This window comes from Marmota flaviventris, chromosome 6, assembly GCF_047511675.1.
Source record: "Marmota flaviventris isolate mMarFla1 chromosome 6, mMarFla1.hap1, whole genome shotgun sequence".
NCBI classification, from domain to species: Eukaryota; Metazoa; Chordata; class Mammalia; order Rodentia; family Sciuridae; genus Marmota; species Marmota flaviventris.
The window spans coordinates 22448993-22472756 of NC_092503.1; the positions used below are offsets into that span (position 1 = coordinate 22448993).

At 37.1% G+C, this 23764-nt stretch overlaps 1 protein-coding gene across 8 annotated transcripts in view; it reads right to left on the minus strand.

Annotated features, from left to right (window-relative positions):
* The window catches only part of Aig1 (androgen induced 1), a 242918-nt gene extending 230221 nt beyond the window's left edge, over positions 1 to 12697 (minus strand). For 6 of the 8 annotated variants that reach the window (XM_071612964.1, XM_027938511.2, XM_071612963.1 and 3 more), the window contains exon 1: positions 12292 to 12524. In XM_071612964.1, coding sequence (XP_071469065.1) covers positions 12292 to 12432 — 141 coding nt within the window. In that variant the 5' untranslated portion in view covers positions 12433 to 12524. Of the gene's footprint in view, positions 1 to 12291; positions 12525 to 12604 lie in introns of those variants that run through there. The other 2 variants (XM_071612967.1, XM_027938509.2) reach the window with 1 other exon arrangement.
* Positions 12698 to 23764: the final 11067 nt, after the last annotated feature.

The following is a 23764-nucleotide window of genomic DNA, read 5'->3' on the forward strand; positions in this document are numbered from 1 at the left end:
TCAAGAAATTTGTAATGTTTTGAACAACCCACAATAAAAATTTAAAAAAAAAAAAAAGAAAAGAACTGTTACCAGAATTTTATACCCAGCAAAAATATCCTTCAATGAAGACAAAACTGAAGGAAAACTCAGAGAATCGATAGCCAGTATACTTCTTAGTAAAATGCTAAATGTAAATTATCAGGCTGATGGAAAATAATACCAAAGGTAAATGTGGATATAAGAACTGAAGAAAGAACAATATAAATGGTAAGTATTTGAGTAAATTTAATAGACTATTTTATTCTATTAACTTCCTTAAAATATTTTACTGTAACTAGCAAAAATTATACTATGATCTATGGAGTTATATAAATGCACTCAATATGATAACTATCTCAAAAAGTGGGAAGGGTAAAGTGACAAGTCTTGCATGTTTTACTTGAAGTACAAAACTAGTTGCTTTAATTAGATTATGTAAAGCTAAGTTTGTATATAGTAATAATTAAATAATTAAAATAATAATTAAATATTTAAAATAATTAAAATAATACAACACTGAGGATATAGCTCAGAGGCAGAGCATATATTTTTAGTATGCACAAGACCCTCAAATAAATAAATAAAATAATAGGAGATATATATATATTTGAATAGCCAACAGATAAATTAAAATGAAATGCAGTGTGATAAAAATATTCAAATAATCCAAATGAAGGCAGAAAATAGGAAAAGAAAAACAAAAAGAATAACAAATACTAAAATGACAAGCCTACATTCAACCATAGGTTTATTAATATCAGATGAGGAAAATCACCAAGGAAAACAGAATCAAATTGGTAATGACAAAAGAGTCAATTCACCATGATACACATTATTCCTACATGTGTATGCACTTAACATTGTTCCATGCTCCAAATTACATAATACAAAAACTGATAGAGTTGGGCCCAGTGACACATGTCTACAACCCAGCCATTTGGTAGGCTGAGGCAGGAGGATCACAAGTTCAAGGTCAGCCTCTTCAACTTAGCAAGATCCTGTGTTAAAACCTAAAACTAAAACAAACAGAAAAGAAGCAAACAAACAAAAACCTGATAGAACTGAAATGTGAAATAGACAAACACATAATTATACTTACACAGTTTAATTCTCCTTTCTCAGTTAATCAGAGAAAACAGACAATAAATCAACAAGGATATAGAACACCTGAGTCATAGTACTAACAAACTATGTAATTGACATTTAAGGAACACTCCACTCAGTAACAGCAGAATACACATGCCAAGTACACATGGAATATTCAACATGATAGGCAGGTAAAAACAGAAATCAATGAAATTGAAAATGGAATAAAAATAGGAAAAAAGCTACTCATCGGAGAAAAAATAAAACAATAAATATTGAGAAACACTAACCAAACAGATGAAGAAAACAAAAATAAGATACATATTACCAATTCACATCTGAAGTGTGGTTATGACTACAAACCCTATGAACAGTAAAAGAAAGATGAGAATACTAAAAGGTGGAATGGACCAATTATGTGAAAGACAAACTATAAAATATCAATTTAAAAAACAACTAATAACCTTAACAGTTCTAGGCCTTGAAATCAACCAAACTAAATTTGCAAATGAAACTTTTCAACAATAAAAAAAATTCCAGTGATTTTCAGTAGTAAATTCTACCAAATATTTCACAAAGAAGCTACTTAATCTTTTCCAGAGCACTATAGAGGAATGAGGCCAGCATAATCTAATATTGAAGCTAGACAAAGATTTTTTAAAAAGTGATGAATATTTCTCAAGAAAAGAGATTAAAAATAGCTCAAAATTATTAGCAAATCAAATGTGGTATATATAAAGAGGACAATACTTCACAATTAAGTGCATTTACTCCAGGAACACAAGACCAGTTCAATAAGTAAAAATCAAGTAATATAATTCACCATATTAACAGAAAAAAAACAATAAAAACCATATGAAAATATCAGTAGATATAGTTAAACTACATGACAAAATTCAATATCTATTAATATTAAAAAGAAAATTTTCAGAAAACTAGGAATGGAAGGAAATTTAAACTGATAAATGTCAGGAAAAAAAAAAACTCAATGTAACCCCATAATTACGGGCAAAAGACTAAATGTTTTTCCCTAGGAAGAAACAAGGTAAAGATATCTGCTCTCATCTCTTCTATTTAACAGTATACAGACAGTCTTAGCCAATGCAATAAAACATGAAAAAGGAATAAAAGCTATGCTGATTAGAAAGGAAAAAGTAAAATGTCTCTATTAACAGATAACATGATTATCTACATTATTTTTAAAACTCCCATGGGATCCACCACAGAGTTCCTAGAACTAATAAGTGGGTTTAACAAAATCAGAGGACATAAAGGCAACATGCAAAAATCAAATATATCTCTAAATGCTAACAATAAAAAACCAGAAAGTAAAATTTAACAAAACAGTATTATTTGCTTCACTAAGGAGGATATACAGATAACCAATATGCACAAGAAAAATATGAAATGCAAATTATAACCACAATCTGAAATCACTCCAATCAAACACCAATCAAAATGGCTAAAATGTACAATATTGACAACATCTGGCAAGAATGGGGAGAAACTATCATTCACACACATTTGGTGAAGATGTGAAATGGTACTGCCATTCTGGGCAAGAGTTTGGTAGCTTCTTTTAAACTAAAATTGCAACTACCATACAATCCAGCAACTGTCCTCTTGGATATTTATGCCAAAGAAATGAAAACTTAAGCTCATATAAAAATCTAAGCATAAATGTTCACAGAAGCTTTATTTAATAGACCCAAACCAGAAACAATCCAGATGTCTTTTAATGCACAAATAGTTAAATGAACTGTGGTGTAGCCACAACCATGAAATATTACTTGGCAATGAAAAGAAACTACCAATAGACGTGATAACTTGGATGACTTTCCAGGGAATTATAGTAAGTGAAAAAAGGCAATCCCCAAAAGCCAGATTTCTATGATTGAATTTATGTAACATTCCTGGAATGACAAAATCATAAAAAGAACAAATCATTGGTTGCCTGGTTCAGGGATGAAGTGGAGGCAAAAGATAGGTATGGTCATAAAAAGACTATGACTGTAAGTTTCTATATCTTGACTGTTTCAATATCAATCTCCTGATTCTAATAATATACAACAGTTTTATAAGATGTGACCATTAGGGGAAACTGTGTAAAGGCAATACACTGGTGTCTCTGTATTTCTCACAACTCATGTGACTCTACAATTACCTCAAATAAAATGTCAATTAAATATAAAAGGATTAATAAAAATAATTTAAAGTACCATTCACAACAACACTAATAAAAATAAAATAAGTATAAACCCAGCAAAATAGGTATACGAGCAATATGTTGAAAACTACAAAACACCAAAGAAAGAAATGTATTTCTTTATTTTAGTTGTAGATGGACACAAAACACCTTTATTTTATTTATTTTTTTATGTAGTGCTGAAGATCGAACCCAGTGCCTCACATGTGCCAGTCCAAGTGCTCTACCACTGAGCCACAACCCCAAACCCCAAAGAAATTAAATCAGAAATCTAACTTAAGATACATATCTCGTGTTCATGAATCAGAAAAATAAATATTAAGATGTCAATGTTCCCTAGATTGTTATTTAGATTCAGTGACATAATGCTAAAGAAAACAGTGGGACTGTGTGTAGATATTGAAAAAATCATTTAAAAATTTAGACAGGAAAACAAAGTAATTAGAATAGTCTGAACAATCTTTGAAAAAGAACCAAGTTGGAGAACTTAAGGCACTACTTGCTTTCAAGACATACTATAACACTACAACAGTCAAGACAGTGTGATACCTAAGGACAAAGATACTTCACTGGCAGAGAACAGAGTTCAGAATTACACATATACATAGCATGACTTAGGAATCAAAAGCCAATCAAAGGTGAAAGGAAAATCTCTTCAAGAAATGCTGTTGGAACGATTGCACATCATATAACAAAAAAAAAAAAAAAGGAAAAGAAAGACTCAAAACTATAAAACTTCTAGAAGGAAAAAGGCGGGGTGGATCTTTGTGACTTTATTTTAGGCAAAGAGTTCTTAGATACATCAAAAACAGGTTCCAGCTGGGCTCAGTGGTGCACACCTATAATTTCAGTGGCTTGGAAGGCTGAGGCATAAGAATCACAAGTTCAAAGCCAGCCTCAGCATTTTAGCGAGGCTCCAGGAAACTCAGTGAGACCCTGTTTCTAATAGAAGAAAAAAAGGGCTAGGGATGTGGCTCAGTGATTAAGTGCCTCTGGGTTCAATCCGCAATACCAAAAAAAAAAAATAATAATAATAATAATAATAGCTTTGGATGTCATCAAAATGATAAACTTTTGCTCTGCCAAAGATATTACTAATAAAATTAAAAGATAAGCCACAGACAGGGAGAAAATATTTGCAAATCACATATTTGACAAAGTACTATTTTTTTGGCATACATAAAATTGCTCAAAGCTTAATAATAAAAAAAATCAATTTTTTAATAGGCAAAGATTTGAATCCATCATTTTTCTTTCTTTCTATGTGTGTATTTGTGTGTGTGTGTGTGTGTTTTGTTTTGCTTTGTTTTGTTTTTATTTGTTTGTTGGTTGGTACCAGAGATTGAAAACAGGAGCACTTTACCTGAACTACTTTCTCAGTCCTTTTAATTTTTTTGAGACAGTGTCTTACTACATTGCTGAAGCTGGCCTTAAACTTGTGATCCTCCTGGCTCAGCATCCTAAGTCACTGCAATTATAAGTGAGCACACAACTGCACCCAGCTTGCACACACTCTTTAACAATCACACACACACACACACACATATACACACAGGCACACAGAGAGAGGATAAAAATGCATAGGAAAATATAAGTGATTATAAGTGAGCACACAACTGCACCCAGCTTGCACACACTCTAACAATCACACACACACACACACACACACACACACAGGCACACAGAGAAAGGATAAAAATGCATAGGAAAATATAGTTTAATATTATTAGTCAGGAGAGAAGCACAAATTAAAATCAAGACAATATATCACCAGGCAGACACCTTTTAGAACAGCTAAAACAGAGAAAAACCTACACTGAAAAGGACACAGAGCAACTGAAAAATTTAAATATACTTCAACTTATGGATAGATAAACAAGCTGTGGCACCCCGGAATACCACTCAGCAATCAAATGGGACAAATTATTTATTTGCAGGATGTGAATGAATCTGAAATGCATTGTGCTAAGTGAAGGACACAGACAGACTCACAGACATGCTGTAGGCCTTATATATTTTTTCTAGAAAACAAATCTGCAGTTGGTAAGAGTCAAGGGAGGGTTTGACTATAAAGAGGCCAGCACACATGAAGGAATGCTTTTAGGTGGTTAATTGTAGCCACACAATTCTGTGAAAACTTACAGAGCTTGCACCAACAAGAATTTTGAAGTATGTGAATTAAAGACCAATTTTTAAAAACCATGTGTATACTTTGAACTTTCTTCTTAAAGTACATATATGATTGAAAAGAAAAATATCAAAATACTAACATTGATATCTGATAGCTGTAATTTCTTAAAAATTATATGACTTTTTTCCTGAAATATGACAACATATAAATGTACACACATATATGCATATATATCTGTAGTATGACTGTTTCTGTGTATGTAAATACCACCTTGAAGCACTAAAATACTAAAATGCAAGGAAATTAGGCAGAATTTAAGATGTAATGTATTTTCTTCCCTATGATTTCACATAAATTCGTATGTATAATAAATTTTCTTTCTCTTTTTTTTTTGTGGTGCCAAAGTGAGGCAAAAAAATGTACAAATTCTCTATAGTCTCTATATGCATTGCTTTTGAAATTGAAAATTTCAAATTATAATGCAATCTTAGAGAGCTGACATAAGTCAACATGAAGGGGCAGGCACATTGTCTGACATCTTATAATTCCATGCCTCCCTCCTGCATCTTATTCCACTCCCCCAAGAAGCTAATCAAGGGGTGTGTCATTTTCAAAGATAGTTCAGTCCCCACTGCACTGGTACAGGACTACGGTGCAGGTGAGAAATGAGTCCTTCAACTTCACAGCCACAGGCTACACCAAAGAAAGCAGTGGTATTATGGACTCCTGAGCAGTAAGACTTTTCCAAGCATGCTTGGATCAAAGGAACATCTGATTCAATGTGGAAAATTGTACTATTGTTCATGCTTCCACAGAAACATGTGACAATTCATGGGAACATAGAAAAACAAATGAAAACCCTCAAGAGCAGCTACCAATTTTGCTAAATGTTATACCAGGCATGGGGGAATGGTGAGGATGAGAAAAGAGGTGACCTCAACCAGTGGTCAGATGACTTTCTGTAATTTCAATAACATTTGCAACTAAGAGAGGGAATGGGTAAATCTACCACCAACCACTTCCCCAACTCTGACAAAACCAGGCCCCTGTTTTATGTTTGATCCAAAAGCAACATTTGCACAAAGGTAAGGAGGATTCTCTGCAAAGGATTAATCTCAGGATTATTTTCCAGGTTAGGAAAAAACATGATTTGATGCTTTATGCTTATGTGCACATTATGGTCTGAGCCTACTGAATTAAAATGTGCAGATTCGACCCCCAAAAAGGAAAAGTGAAAAACAACAACAACAACAAAATCCCACCTAATTTTGTTCATGAGCTTCTGGCCTTTACATGGCATTCTGTGCTTTTCACTGGCTAAACACCATAGTTAGATAATAACATGCAAAAGCTCTTCTCAAGATATTTTATTTCCGATTTAAATTAAGTCATGAACTACAGTCAAGACTGTCTTTTATGATAAGTAGGTAAGTAAATATAAGGCTAACTCAATTGCAAAATTCTGTATACTTATGCAGTTCACTCTGCCTTTTCAACATTTTTCCAAATGTCAAAAATTCTCATGAGCCTTAAAGCAAAAAATGTATCAACCAGGTATACTTGACCATTTCCTGCTTTGAACAGCACAATCTCTTCCGCATCAGAGCCCTTATTTATCCTGCTCCTTCTGTGGTTTTCCTATTCTTTTGCAATATGGATTTTGATAACAAAAACAACAATGTACCTAGATTATATTACCTTTAACTTCTCCAGAAATTCTTTCACCCTGCCAAATGTGTTTGGCTTTCATAAAATAACAATAAAAGAAACATCAACTATAAGGACATTCCTGTACATTCTGCCAAAAAAAGTAATTTAAGGAACTATCTATCATGCTACCTGATGTCTGTTATATGAGGATCTGAGTGATAAATAACCTTGAAAAGTTAATATGTGGAAAGAAACTGTCTTTTTCCTGATAAATTGGTATGTGTCCTTTATTCCAAAGCTAGGGACTATCAAACAATTTCTTCATTTTTGCATTGGCTGCCCTAAAGCTTATTTAATTCGTTTCTCAATTGTAATAACTACCCATCTCTGTGCCTGTTTCTATTTTTTTCTTTTATTTTCAAGTTGTAAGTTTTTACATGTGTTTAATTATGTCATAGTGAAAGCCACCTTAAATATGTTTTGAAAGTAGGCAGAATTCCTACGTGAAGGCTGGGCCCTACAGCTATCCCACATTAAATTACAAAATTCCTAGAGTAGCTTTTATCAAACCAAAATGTGCAATGGAAATCACCTGATAAGCTCAGTAAAATGCAAATACTGACTCAGAAGGTGTGGGGTGAAGCCAGCTCCCAGAGAAAGCGGCTCATGTGGGTCTCAGTCCACCCTTTGAGTAGGCAGCATCCTGGCAACAATATACTGCCAATGCATGAATGAAAAGTCCAGTACAGGAGGAATAATGAGGATCATAAACAGTAAGTACCATAAAACAGAGCAAAAGAGATAGCCAGATCTCTGTTCCAATCTTTAAAAATCCAACTCTCAAACCCAATATCATTATTTAATTTTTAATAGCAAACTCCCAGTTTATGTTTTTCAAAGAAGTTGGTTCTGACTTATTTGTTAGGCAATTTACCATACACATCCAAATAAAGTTCTGGTTGATATGTTGTTTAAAATTCCTATTATTTTTAATATTTCGGGAGGAGACAAGAAAAGAATGCTCATTAAAAAATCTGGAAAGGGAAAAATCCCATATACCCCAAGTACTAGGGTGAAGCTTCAAATTACAGCTGCCTTTTTCATTTATTTATTGCTGGTTTTATTTTGATTCTTCTTTTTTTATTGTCTTTGGCAGCATCTATGAGAAGGATCACAGCAAGGAATAAGGGAACAAGTCTCCATCATTTGAAGAAAATTCATCAGTTGTGATATTTATTAAGGAAATACTGGAACATCAGTTTGTTTAAATTTTCGGTTTTTTTCCAGATTATTTCCAGTTAAGAGGATTCCTTCCCTTAGCCTTGGCCTGGCATCTTGCAAACAATAGTTTCTGAAATAATTCACAGTTAAGAAAATGCCTAGGGCTGGGGTTGTGGCTCAGCGGTAAATTGATTGCCTAGCATGTGCAAGGCCCCGAGTCTGATCCTCAGCACCACATAAAAATAAATACAGGTATTGTGTCCAACTACAACTAAAAAATAAATATTAAAAATATATATTTAAAAACAAAGAGAAAAAGCCTAACATTTTCCAATGTTGTTCAGTCTATAAATTCTCACACTGTGCACATTACATGCATGTCTTCTCCACAGAGTTTCATGGGTAAAAAAGGTAAAAACCTACGTTTTGGTTAAAGATAAAATTAGCCAGTTATTTAATATACAAGGACTAGTAGAGTATTTTGTTTCACATAATTAAAAAAAAAAGTTAGATTTTTTTTTCCAGGTCAGAAGCTTTAAAGCCAAATGTATGAGTTTTCTATTGCTCCTATAACAAGTTACTATTAGTTTAGTGGCTTAAACAACACAAGTAATTGTTTCACAATTCCTGAGGTCAGAAAGTCCAAAACTGGTTTTATTGGATTAAAACTCAGGGTTGTGTTCCTTCCAGAAACTCCAGAGGAAAATCCATTTTCCTTATTCTCAGCTTCTAAATGCCTTTCACACTCCTTGGCTCATGACCCCTCTTCCATTCAACACCAGCAATGTTGATGATCTATTTGTGACTTTCCTCCTCAGTCACATCTTCTTTCAAATGACTCTTCTGTTACCTCATTCCATTTCTAAGGACCCTCAAGATTCTGTGGTAGTGTCCATTCCGATTGTATTTTCATCACTCTTTGAGAATAAGAATCATTCCAAAAGAACCAAAGCCATAACATTGGGCCCAGCTAGATATTCCAGAAAAATCCCCCTATTTTAAGGTCAGTTGATCAGCAATCTTCATTCCCTTTGCTATACAATATAACATATTCACAGGTTCTGGGCATGAGGACGTTGAAATCTTTGGGGACCCATAATTCTGCCTACCAAACCAAGACAGTGTTTCTTTTTCCATTTACAAACTTGAACTTTCCAAAAATGATTAGGTTCTTTTACAATCGCTCAATACTAGGAAAAGAAGCTCTTGGGCCATAATAGCATGTGATTACTGGTAATAACAACGTGCTTTCCAGTTTTTGACCATGAGCTCTGATACTATTAGAATGACTTTCATACCCAAAGAGCAATGCAAATACAGCTAGAGGCCACTACCATGGAACCATCTGCACCTGGAGACATTAGTCCGCATTTCCCGACTCCCATTAGAGTAAACTGATGCCACAGAACATGGAATTCAACTGTGACTCTGCAACCAGGTTGGCCAGAAAAAGAGCCTTCTTATTAAAATTCTGAGAAGCTAAACCCTCTTCCAAATTGCTCCAATAAGCTTATAATCATTAAAATTGTCAAAGGCACTAGGAAATAAAGTTCATTCAGTATCTTCTTAAGCACACAAAAAATGTAAAATTAAACAGGTACATTTTAGTAGCCTCATCTTTTCATGCCATCATGGCAGACTGACAAGATGGTTGTTTTAACAGCTGTATGATGCTTAAGCTCTAAGGACTTGAAATCTCTAATAAAAAGAGTGACACTTTGCATGTGAGCTTTTACAAATATATTCCAGACATACTTTCTCACAGGAACTCTTGGCTAAGTATAATTATTGTATTTCAATCAGGAGCCACAAAGTGTAAAGATTTTGAAGGGTTGGTTAAAGGCCCTATACACACACAGGGCCAAATATAAATACAAAAGTACAAGTTTTATGTTTGAATCTATGGTCTAAATACTGGAATAGAAAACAAAAGTATAGTTTTGAGATTACTGATGTTTAAAATAGGCAAGTCCAATCCTCAAATGTTAAAATAGAAACTGCATGACAGCACATCAGACTGACTCTACTACCATTTCATATGACATGAAGGTTACAGGAGGTGTATTGTTTCTTGTGAGCCTTGTTTTCTAACACATTAGAAGCGATGCCATTGTGAGAAAGCAGTCCTCTCTCTTGGGGTAACCAACACACTCAATTTCCACCCCTCTCACCACTGATCCATTCACTTGTTCCCCGCAAAATAGCATCTAAGGCAAGGGCAGGGCTGCACACTGTTTGAAGAATCTATGGCTCCCTCCTTAGCAACACTCAAATGGGCCCGTTCTAAGAAAAGATCTGACTTAGGAATGGGATAAGGAGTTTTGTTCACCTAGGCCCTTAAAAGAATTCTGAACATGTATGTGTGTATTTTTAAATACATCTAAACATCTTTAACTTAAGATTAAATACTTGAAGAAGGGACATGATTTCTGGTGCTCTGTATATGGTACTTGTGTCTTTTACACATATTTACCAGAACCTTAGGGATATAGAGATAATTCATTCAATCTATGCAAAATTTCTGCATAACATAATTGGTGAAGCCAATTCTTATTGATATGCTACTCAATCCAATGAGTATTTCTATCAAAACAACTCCAATTGGTTTTCGATCAGATATGAAGATAGTCCTGGTGACAGTCACATATTTTCTGAATGCTAAAAGAAACATTCAGAAAAAATAAGAGACACAGCCTTGGCATTTGCTCCTCACCTGGATGAATGGAGAGGAAGAAAGGCTATTGGAAAGAAATTCACATGCTCAGAGGAAGATTAGTTTCAAGAAAGAGTTGAAAGTGGAAGATTTGAAAATGAAAACTTGGAGCACTCCATGTGTGCCTAGGATTGCTGGGGAAAATAATTTAAATTGCTCACTGAAATATATTGCAAATATAAGGTGGTATTCTAAAGCCTCTAATGGCTTTTTTTTTTTTTTTTTTTTTTTTTTGAGGCATACTGAACCTTTGGAAAGACCTTAAAGTAAGTATCAAGTTCTCTTTATCAAAATGAAGGTTCAATCAAAGTGATGATAGCTGTGGTGTGTGGCCAACCTTGTGTAAATCTTGAACAGACAGTTCCAGAATTCCAGCAGCTGGTTCTGCATTTTCTCTGAGTCCTTTAGAACTCTATTGCTTTTGTTTTACTCCTCTGCCCATGCTTGATAGTCTTTGTGTGTGAGTGTGCGTGCGTGTGTGTCCTGATCTTAGTCACCTTTGGCCCAGAAGTTCCAAAGTCCACCCTGTGTCCCTGTGGAAGCCCTTTTAGTGCCAGAAATAGACAACCTTTAAAATAATAATAACCTATACCTGTTAAGAGTATCATGTGGTGCCAACAGAGGACCTGCTTATGCAAACACTGCAAACTTATACCAGAGGAGACCAAGAGCAGTGCACAGCCACAGTGGGAATACACTTTGAAAATCTCTCTCCCTTGATGTTTCTGGGGCAAAGGTTGCAAGGAAACTATTGACAATGGGCAAAAAAAAACAGATGCAAACAAGTTAAGTTTATTAGGTGCTTCATCTGTCATAGAAGAGGGATTGGGGCGCTTTCACACGAAGCTTCAAGTAACTAGACAATACCCAGTTTCCTTCGATGCTGCAAATTTATCCGATGGAGATGGCGGTTGCTCTAGAAAGCACCTTGAGGGCAAATGCGACTGAGGCCACTCGTGATCAAGGTCGTCGGATGCTTTGGGTAGATGATGAATCTTCTCATGTCACCTCTTAGAAGCAGGTCTGTGTCCCTCTCCAATAGCCCACCGCCTGGCCGCGCCCCACCTCCATTCGTCCCCAGCTACCAGGTAACGGTGGGTGGTTCCGAAGGTGCCACAGCGGGGGCAGCCAGGCCTTCAGACGCTGGGAAGCGTCACTGGGAAGACGCGAGCACAGGGGAAGGCGCGCAGGTGCTGGCGCCCCCGAAACGCACACGGGGCACCGGGCGCAGGGCGGGCGGTTGGGGGGAGGGGACGGCCTTACCAGATCAATGAACGTCAGAAATTTCCAGCTCCCTCCGTAGGTCTGATGCGAGGGCATTTCGATGGCCTTGTAATTGCACAGGATAGAGCAATAGGACAGCAGGATCGCCACCCGCAGCACCTGGCAGGGGACAAGCGCCATGTTCGCGAGAGGCCTGGGCGGGCCGGGCTGCGAGGAGGGCGCGCGGGCGGCACCAGGCGCACGGGGGCGAGCGCCGTGGGAACCCGGACCCGGACGCGGCGTGACGCGGGGCTGGGGCTGCGGCTGGGCGCGTTCCCCGCGGGACCGGTGCGGCCGCGAGCGCCCAGGCGACCTGCGCGGGCGGGGTGCTGTTTGTGGGCGCTCCCGGTGGCCGGCTGCGGCCAGGCAGGCGACGTGGCGTCATCTCTTCCGTCACCTTCGTCATTCTGCTCCTGCTTTCGCGAGGCCCGGGAGACCCGGCCGGGGGCGCCCTCTAGGCGTCCCGGGAAGGGGTAGGCGGGCTCCGAGTGTCACCCAGGCTCGGGAAGTGCGCAGCGACTTGGGGAACCGCCGCTGATGGCATCTGCCGGGCGTGGAGGAAGCAGGGCCGGGCGAAGGGGCGAGGAACCTGGATTGAATCAGGGGACCCTCCTGTCAACCAGTGTTCCAGCCCGTGGGACGCGCTGCTCTGGGCCAGGCGAGGTGCCCAGTGCGGGTCCAGGGGAGGTATCAGCGCTGTCAGGTCGCCCCTAAGTGACTCATGAATCGTGCTTTCAGGCGGGGACTACCCTGCACTGTTCTGCAAGAGGTTTACCATCCTGACAACAAACAACACAAGCTAGAATACGAACTTTGGACAAGAGATGTATAAATGTAAAGCTATAAAGAAAGTAGTGCCAGGTAACACTTTCTGCTAAAGACTCCATTCAAGTCAAAAACCAAACCCATGGGCAGTAACTTAAGTCCTTGGGGCGTTAAACTCACTTTTACCCATTGACTTCCGCCGCCGCCCCACCCCCACCCCACCCGCAGTAGGAAACCAGAGCTTAATGGGACGAAAATAAATATAAACTGGATTCCCTCTGCCTTCCAGTAAATGTTGTCACTCTAAAGTTGCCTCAGTCTGTGGGCAGCATTTTTTTTTTTTTTTCCTTAAATCATGATCGTATTTCAACCAACCAGATGCAGGGTCAGACTGTGAAAGACCACATAGGTATTTCCTGTGGATCCATTTAAAACAGGTGTCCTCTCCAAATAGTCTCTGAGTCAGAGAGGATGTGGAGTAAGAAGTGGCTGGGTAAGCATAGCTTCAGAGGTAAAGAGAAAGTAGCAAATCAGAATGTTTTCCTGCGTTATTTTCAATCAACATCTAAACTAAAAAGAGACCCCTAGATTTTCTGAAATTGGCTTTGTAATTTTGCTCATAGAAATTGAAATCACAAGGTTGTATTAGCATAAGATTGTTCTTCATTGATGATTTATAGACTTACTGTCATGTAATAGTTGGGTTTATTTTTGTGTGTGTCCTTGTTACATATTCATAAGTTCCCAAAAAAGATTTTTTGGAGACTTCCCTAGCTATCAAAGGCCTTGACAAAGTTTTGTGTGTTGATGTGATATTCTCAAAGTTGGATGTACCTTTCCTAGTTTAGATTTTAGAAAATCATCATAAGACTCCCTGTCCCCATCATTACAAAATAAAATGATATTTTCATAAAGCTCTTTAAATTTTTTTCCTATGGTCAGTTTCTTTTCAAATAAATAATACTTAAGTGTTCAAACATAATAGGTTTGGTTGTGTTGTGTGATTTGCTAACCATAATGAGATAGTTCTATATATTTTTCTTTTTTTAATATTTATTTTTTTTAGGTGTAGATGGACACAACACAATGCCTTTTTATTTTCACATGGTGCTGAGGATGGAACCTCGGTTCCGCCCGTGCTAGCAGAGCAATCTACCGCTGAGCCACAATCCCAGCCCCAGAGATAGTTCTATATTTTAAAAAATGAAGCGTTTGCATAAAGCTTGACTCAAATGCTATTTTATGAGAATGTCAGTCTACAATTTTTAGAACTTCTTAATCACTATTTGTAAACATGTCCAGGGTTGCTCTCTTTGATTTTAATCCATATCTAATTATGTTATTCATGTTTTACAGGTATTCTTTGTGATATAATATTAATATACATCCAGATTATATTTTACAGTGTAAATAATACAATAGGCTATTGCTCTTAGAACTTCACTCAGGTTATTCCTTTTTATAAACTGTAATACAGTACTCACTTTTACGTGTGTATGATGATTCCACATTTGATTTAAGGAATACTGTTTACATTCTGTAGAAGAAATATCTGCATAACACTTTTTAATTTTTTTTCTTCTACTGCACCATTAATGAGATGGAAAAGAAAATCCTTGTCCAACTGAGTTTCATGGATACTAGTAAACATAAGAAACACCAAAGGAAGATTTCAAACCCTATTTTAACTTGTAGTTATTTTAATGTTCTTACTCTTAAGGCTATATAAGGGCTGAGAATACTCTAAGTACTTCTAAAAACTGATACAAATTCTGTGTGTGTGTATGTGTGTGTGTGTTTGGAAGGGGAGAACTTTGGACATATTGGTGGTGATAATACCTGCTAATTTTGGAAATGACAAGAACCCCTGTGTCTCCCTTATGTTGTATTCCAAGAAGCCAACTTCATTTATGTATAGGTCTTTGCTTTAAAATTTTGGTGGAAGAACTGTGTTTATGTAAAGTTTATGATAATCAATGTCTATGCATTTACTTTAGTTCTGCATTTACATTAAATAAGCAATTTCTAACAATATCAATATATTTGGACCAATAATTTATCCCCCTTCACACTTTTCTGCCACCACAGGGGTGGAAGTCAGGACATGTCCTTTTCAGAGGCTTGGGCATTGGAAAAATCCTCTCAGTATTGCAACCTTTCAGTTGCTTATTTTTTCTTTATTATGAAAGTAGCTTGTTGATAATATGAAAATAGGAAAAAATTCAACATTAGCTCCACCCAGAGAAAACACTGAATATTTTAGCATTTTCCTGCCTGTTTTTTTTTTAATAATGCCTAGTTAGATGGGTGTAACCTACTATATAACCATTTGCATCATTTAAATTTATCTCTTAAGTTTAATGAGAAAATTTTCCCTCATGTAAAATTTGTGAAAATCATATTTAATGATTGCATAGTGCAACATAATACGGACATAACATATTTTGCTTAAAGTTTTCCCTGTTCTTGGATATTTAGGTTGTTTCCAGTTTTTTACCACCAGAAGTACACTGTAATGTCTGTGTTTTGAATTGAGAAAGTCACTTTTCAAGTATTATTTGGAGCTCAAAACCAATTGAAACCACACTTTTATAACCTAACACGTATACTTGTTCACACCTGTTTCTATGAACTGAGGTGCCAAGGAGAGTGCTTTTGCCCTGAAGAGCAGTTGAGAAAGACTAAGCGAAGTAGGTAAAAAATCATTTTTCCTGAAATTGATGCTCATTATAGCTTTTAAATTTTGCCTTAGATATAAAATGTAGTGTCAATACATTTGACTAGCCAGATATTTTTCCTATTAACCAGGAAGAGTTGTTTTTTGTAGGCCAAATTGAACAGCAGGCACTAGCAGTTTTGTTGATGTTGCTGACTATACCAGATTTGCTGATTTGAAAATGGATTGTTTGTTATAGAGATCTTTGCTAAGGTATGAGATATCTAAATGCTAAGAATTCTATTGAGAATTGTTAAAAAGCTTTAGAAAAATTAGTGTGTAGATCAGTGCACAGATCTCATACATAAGTAAAGTATCCTACTGCTAACAGTGTGCTGGCCAATGCTCCTTGTCCTACTTAGAATGTTCTCTCTTCACATACAGTCAAACCCAGCCCATCCCATAAGACATGGTGTTTAAGCCCATATCATCTGAGAATCCACCTTTGGGGTTTATGATCTGGCCTTCCTGTTCAGAATGATCCACCTGCATGGTTCATTGGTGATTCAAATTCTACATGTATAACCGGTACTTATTATTTCCTTCTCAAAAATTGCCCTCTCTGCAGTTCCTAATTTCTGGAAATAGTACCTGCCTTCCATGTGAGAAACATCAAGACAGAGCCAGAGGGCCTGAGGTGCCAGCCTCTTCTGCTCAAATATGCTGGAGGCATGGCAAGATAAAGGTCATGTACTACCAGAATTTTCCCAGGGGAGGATACTGTGTGTTTTTAAATGTTTCTTTTCATAAGCTACTTGGGTAGATGGTGATGATGGACATAAGGACCTCCTAAAACATTCTAGAATAACAACAAAGAGTTGCTAACTGTCCCCCACCCTCCACATGGGTGTCAGAGTAATTGCAGAGTTTTGTTTTGATAAGTGGAATATATAGGAATTGGGGACTAGGACTGAATTTTGCTCTGGATAGTAGAGGTGGGGCTACCATAACCAGGGTCCTTTTTCTTCACCACCTTTAGCCTCTATTCTAAATAAATACTGAACAAATATTTAAAGACTATTTCAAAAGATTTTAAAGAATTTTGAATGTTTTCACCATAAAGAAGAGTTAAATATTTGAAGAGATAGATGTATTAACCTGATTACACAATGTCTACATGTATTGAAATATCATAATATCCTACTAATATGTACAATTTTTATGTATTAGTTTAAAAACTAAATTTAATTTGATAAATAAAAAATGTTTTAATGCTGGGCTGGGGTTGTGGCTTAGTGGTAGAGCACTTGGCTAGCACGTTCATGGCCATCCTCAGCACCACATATAAATAAATAAAGAAATAATATAAAGATATTGTGTCCAACTACAACTACAAAAAAAATTTAAAGATATTGTGCCCAACTACAACTAAAAATTAAATATTAAAAAAATGTTTTAATGTCATAAGCTCAAATCCTGTAGAGACCAGACATATACCTAGTTAAGCTATATGTAAGGTAATAGGACATGACTAGGTCTATGAAAAATGAGAACAAATACCATTTACTTTTATTCTAATAAAGGCATTGCAATTTAAATTTTTGAAAATGTTGTGTCTTAGTCCTCTTTCTGTTACTATAACAGAATGCCTGAGAGTAATTTATAAAAGAAAGACATTCAAGTGATGGTCTGGAGTCTTCAAATCCAAGATCAGGTGGTTGCATCTGTCAAGAGACTTGTGCTATCGTATAACATAATAGGAATGTAGAAGGGCAAGTGGATATAGGTGGAAGAGGAAAAACTCAAGGAACAGGCTTGCTTTTTAACAACCCACTTTCACAGTAACTGGCCCAGTTCCATGAGAGAGGCCTTAATCCCTCATCACCTCTTAAAGCCTCCACCATAGCAGCAAATTTCAACGTGAGTTTTAGAGGGCACAAAACATGTTCAACCCATGACATTATGTCAGCCAAAATAAAGATCACATCTGTGTTCTCTAGTCAACTAGCAGGTCTCAGGGCGGGACTTCTGCACTCTCCTTTTGAAAGAGCACTTTTTAAAAAAATAATAATAATAACTTAATTTTATTTATTTATATTTTTATGTGGTGCTGAGGATCGAACCCAGTGCCTCACATGTCCTAGGCAAGTGCTCTACCACTGAGTCACAATCCACAGAGCACATTTTGACCCTCTTAGTGTCTACAGAACTCTGCCAGTCCTGCTTCAAAGTCACTCTAGACTCCTCCCCTTTTAAAGCCATGACAACTGACACTGGGATTGACAACCCTGTTCCTAGGTGGGACAGGAGGCAAGCATGAGGATGTGTCACCCAGAATGGAAACTCCTTGTCCTAGCAGTAACCATGTGGAGGAGCACTAGCCTGTAGGGTGCGGGTGGAAGTGGTATGTGGCAATACACTGTCCAGCTTAAGGAGGGTCTGCAGAAGCTGCGCACCACTTCCCCCTGAACTTACTTCATTGGCAGGCACTCACCATGTGGCCACTGCTGGGAAAGGGAGTCTCCAGATTCCTGGTGGCCCAGCCCAAAAACCAGGACTCCAGAAACACAAAAGTGGGGTTTTATGGGTTGGATTGTGTTCCTCAAAAAGATATGTTGAAGTTCTAACCCCTGGTACCTCAGAAAGTGACCTTATTTGGAAATAGGAATGCAGATATAATTACTTAAGATAAACGATGTAATACTGGAATAGAGTAGGCCCTAATCCAACATGAATGACTGGTGTCCTTACAGGAACAGAGACCCACACGAGGAGAAGGCCCTCAGAAGACAGGAGCAGAGATTAGACTGATGACAAGCCAAGGAATGCTCAGGGTTAATTGACTGTTTCCAAAAGCTGGGAGATTAGGGCACGCAGCAGATTCTTCCTCATAGGCCTCCATAGGAACCAACTCAGCTGCACCTTGATCTTAGGCTTTTAGCCACCAGGACTGAGGAAAAAAATTTCTGTTGTTTCAAGCCACCCAGTTTGTTATGAATGCCCTAGCAAACTAATATAAGGGAGAAAAAGGTGTTGGGAGACCATGAAGAGTTCCTGCCACAACCAGTAAATTAGCTAAACTGCCCAAGGTTAAGAGTCAATTATAGTAATTTGTTCTTTGCAACATTTCTCAGGGTGGAACTTTCACTTTTCAGTCTCCTGCTATTGCCTTGTTGAATAAACTCTGCAGCTGGTTTTCCTGCCTGATCCCCCGCATCCCACTTCACCCTTCTCACCACCACTTGAATTGTCTTCCTAAAAATATAGGTCAGATCAGATCACGTCTCTTCTCAAAAATAGTGATTTCCCATGGCCTACAGGAAATCTCACTCCCTTAGAGTATGACATTTAATGTCTTCCATGAGTTAGCTGACCTTAACCCAGTTTTTCGACTTCCATGATTGCATCTCTTTAAATAATTGCATATTCTGTTTTCATAGGAATGCTTGCTTTTCCTCCAAAACTCAACATTTACTTTTACTAAATGTTCAGCAAAACATTTCCATCCCCCTCGGGCACTAATAATTCACAGCACCTCTCCATTGGTTGAAATTCTACTCATCTTCCAAGGTCAGTTCCTACTGGAATTCTATAATAATACCTATATTTGCATACTATTTTGTCAACAAGAAAGCGCTTTAACATTATACTAAATGTCATGGTGGCACCTTCTACAGAGGTCTATGCTCTCTCATCCCTTGGGCATCTCTGCACCGTCACCCATGCAGCAGGGACTTACCTGAGATGCCCTTCACAGTTGCCAGGCCATAAGTGAGGTAGTTGACAGTAAGCGTTCCCTCTTTTGTAAGATGGAAAACTTATCTCTTGATAGTTTAGATTACATGAAACAGCTAATTAAACTATCCCCTTGGGACCCAGACTCTTTGTCCAAAGAAGGCAAGGCTTTGCAGGAACCAATGGCCTCTCCATAAAAGCAATATTACAGAAATGTGGAATGCAGGGATGATGGGATGGGCTGCTCCTTCTTACCATATTAAGCAACTTTTCCCCAAATTAAGGGCAGCTAAAATGTCTGCAGTCCATTTATTGGTCCCCTGTGTTAGTCATCCAGAGAGTTAGCCGAAAGTCAGTTTTGGAAGTTAGCATAATAAACATCCAGCACAAAAGAAGAGCTCAATAAAACTAAATGAAGCGCCAGTGTTTTGTTTTCAGGAGACTTGTGACTTGCCATGAGAGATGGTGGTAGCATCAGGCAGCCTTGCTAAGAGCCAGGAGGCAGTTTAAATGATCTGTGAATCTAGCCAACTGAGAGCCCAAGCTATTTCTACTTCTCTCACCGAAGAGAAGACCTGGTACCTTCGCAGGCCTCTTGGGGCTAAGTCTTGTTCTGACACCTTCAGGAGCTGAGCATTCAATTTCTACTCCTTTCAAAAATTTGTTTATCACTAAAAACAAACCATTTTCTCAGGTCACTGATGGGTTCTGAATGTAGAGGAAGGTATCAGTGGATAACCATATTTGGGAACTTACATGGAAGACAATGATGTGGCTGTCCCAGGCCCTGGCTCCAAGTAAAGTTAGAATCTTCTGGGAGGACTCTGAAAATATTTACCTAGTGCAGTCCTTATCCTAACCCATTTTTTCCTGTTTCACTGTCTATTTGATGGCCGGTGCTACAGTAGCCATCTTATAATCATGAGGAAAAGAACAGAGATTTTCAGAGACATTTGCCCATAGAGCAATAACCTGCTGAACCAACAAAAAACTGTGGTTTCTTTCCAGATTTCTTACGATTTTTTCATAAAAAATTATTTATTTAAAACAATGTAATAGAGTGTTCTATTACAAGAAGCTAAATGATGATACAAGAAGATATATTTTATGTTATTTTCTGGTATTATTTAAAAAGTGCAGAATCATGAGAATATAAGAACAATATTTAAATTTATGTATTTTTATATAACAAACATTCACAGAATACTACGGGCCAGGTGCCAAGCTGAGCACTTTGCAAGTGTTAATTCATTTCATCCTCACTGAAAATGGTTGCTATTATTATTTTCATTTACAAAAGAGGAAATGTAGAAGCAGACTCAATTAAGTGAACTACCCAAGCTCACATGACCTATAAATGGCAGAGCTGGGTATGAAAACCATGTGTTTTGAGTTCTTAATCATCACACTGGGCTAGCAGTACACAATGCTACTAGTACATTCTCACATAGAAGGTTCAATTCCTTCTCTGCCATTGACAGGTCCTGGGATCTGGGTCGTTTTTCACCTGTTACAGTAAAGTTCTGACCTCTCCTCATAGATCCTGACTCCTCTACCCAGGCTAAGGGCCATACCTGACAGCAATGTATCATGTCAGGCATAAACAATGTCTACCTTTCATCATCTCTGTGAACCTAATGATGTCTAATTCATAAGGAGGAGAAAATTCTATCTAAAAATTCTAAGAGGCACAAATCTTTTCATAGACTTTTAATTTATTGATCATCATTTGTGATCATTTGGCCATGCCACTTAGTCAACAGAGAGATCTGAAATCATCTTCTGGAAACCAGAGCTCTACCTTCTTTGAATGAATATATCTTCAATACCTATTGAAGATCTTTTTTCCATTATTCTTTCACATAAATGGCATTTGGTCACCAGATTCATCCAGGAATTCTATTCACTGGCTTGCTGATATTGCAGAATGATATTCTTTTAAGTTTTGCTTTAGTCAATGAATTATTTTCTTTCAAAATACTATTTCCTTCTACCTTAAAATATATTGGAGATCAATCATCACCGAATGACAGAATCTTCTATTTGAAGGAAGGAAGACTAACTACTCCTGGTGTTCCAGTTTATAAATGCTGAAACTGAGACTCAGAAGAGTTAAATGACCACAGTTTTAGTTTACAGAAAAAATTGAGCAGAAAGTACAGAGAATGCCCATGTTCCCACATATGAATGTTCTTCAACTTACAGTGGGTTGGTATTCCTATAAATCCATCTTAAGTTGAAAATACCTTAAGTAAAAAATGCATTTAATTCACTAAACATACCAAAATCCTGGCTTAGTAAAGAAGCACCTTTAAAAGTGTCAGTTGTTTCTCCTCCTGGGTGGTGTCAGCTGACTAGGAGATATGGCCTAGCATTGTGACAGAGGATTGTATCACATATTGCTGTCCTGACAAGAGATCAAAATTCAAAGTTTAGTTCTTCGTGAACATATACCACTTTTATTCCATCCTAAAGGTGAAAGATTGTAAGTCAAACTACTGTGAAGTCAAAGATCATCTGTATCTTATCCCCCTTTATCCCTACATACAGTTTCCCCTAATATCTATAGCTTGCTGTCATGTAATACTTCTGTTAGAATTGATGGAACAGCATAGAATCATTATTAATAAATAAAGTCCACATTTTACTTTATGGTTCACTCTCCATGTTGCTGTGCAGTTCTACGGGTTTGGACAAATTTATAATGACTTGTCATACTGAGTGCTAATATTCATTGTGAATGGATGTTGGATTTTGTCAAATGCTTTTGCTGCCTCAATTGTGATCACACATTTTTCTTTTACTGGTTGATATGATGGATCATATAAATTGTTTTAATTTTTTTTTTTTTTTGCAGTTGTAGATGGACTGAATGTCTTTATTTTATTTGTTTATTTTTTTTCATGTGGTGCTGAGGATGGAACCCAGTGCCTCACGCACGCTAGGCAAGTGCTCTGCCACTGAGTTACAGCCCCAGCACTTAAAATACTGAACAAGACTTTCACACTTAGAATAAATTCCACTTGTCGTGTTATATAATTCTTTTTGGACATTGTGGGATTTTATTTCTTAATAATTTGTTGAGGAATTTTGCATGTATTCATGAGAAAGATTGCTTTGTAGTTTCTTATATTATCTTTGGTTTTGGTATGTTGGCCTCATAAATGAGTTAGGAAGTGCTCCCTTTAATTCTATTTTCTGGAAATAGACAGTAGAGACTTGTGTCATTTCTGTCTTCATTGAATTTACTAGTGATCCCACCTGGTCTAGTGCTTTCTCTTTTGCAAGATCATAAATTATTTATTCAATTATTTTAATAGATATAGGCCTACTCAAATCATATGCTTTGTGTGTGTGTGTGTGTGTGTGTGTGTGTGTGTGTGAGTGAGTTTTGGTAGACTGTCTTTTGGGGGAGTTAGGCTACTTCATCTAGGTTGTCAAATCTGTGGGCATAGAGTTGTACATCAGATTCCTTTATTCCTTCACAGGTAGTGAAAGTACCATACAGCAAAGCATTTCTAATTCTTTCCTCCCATCTTTTATAACATGTCATTGTGTTTCCTTACTCTGTGTGTGTGTGTGTGTGTGTGTGTACATGCACATGCATTGGGAATTGAAACCAGGTCCTTGTGCATGTTAAACTTGTTGTCTACCATTGAGCTACAGCCTTTTATAACATCTCTGTTCTTTATTTCACTTATCCATATGCTATAATCACCAAATGCACTGCTCTTATTTGTAATAAACTATTATCTGTTAGACCAATTAAGAAAAAAGAAAAGAAATGGTTACCTTCATTCGTTCCTCCCATGACACTCTTACTCTCTTTACGTGAGTCCTAGTTTCTGATCTAAGTAGTTTTCCTTCTCTAGAAAGAACTGTCTTAACATTTCTTGCAAAACAGGTTTACCAGCACAAATTCCCTCAATTCTTGTCTATCTGAGAAAATATTTCTCTTTATTTCTGCAGGATAATGTTACTGAATACAGGATCCTAGTGGGGTTTATTTTTTCAACACCTTAAATAGTTCATTTCATCTTCTTGCTTGTATGGTTTGAGACTTTAGTGTAATTTTGATCCAACTTAGTCCTGCCTTTCATGAATAACTCTCAGAACAGTTATTTGTTATTATTTTTACTTCCTTTCCTTATAAACATTTTATTGTAGTAATTTGTAACCTCTTTGATTCCAGAAAATACTGTTTACCCTAGTCATTTTTCCTCCTCTCTCCATCATTCTAGAAAAGGATAAAGTACTCAACTGAACATCATGTCAATTATCTTTGCTTCTCTCAGGCAGCCACTGACAACTACCCAC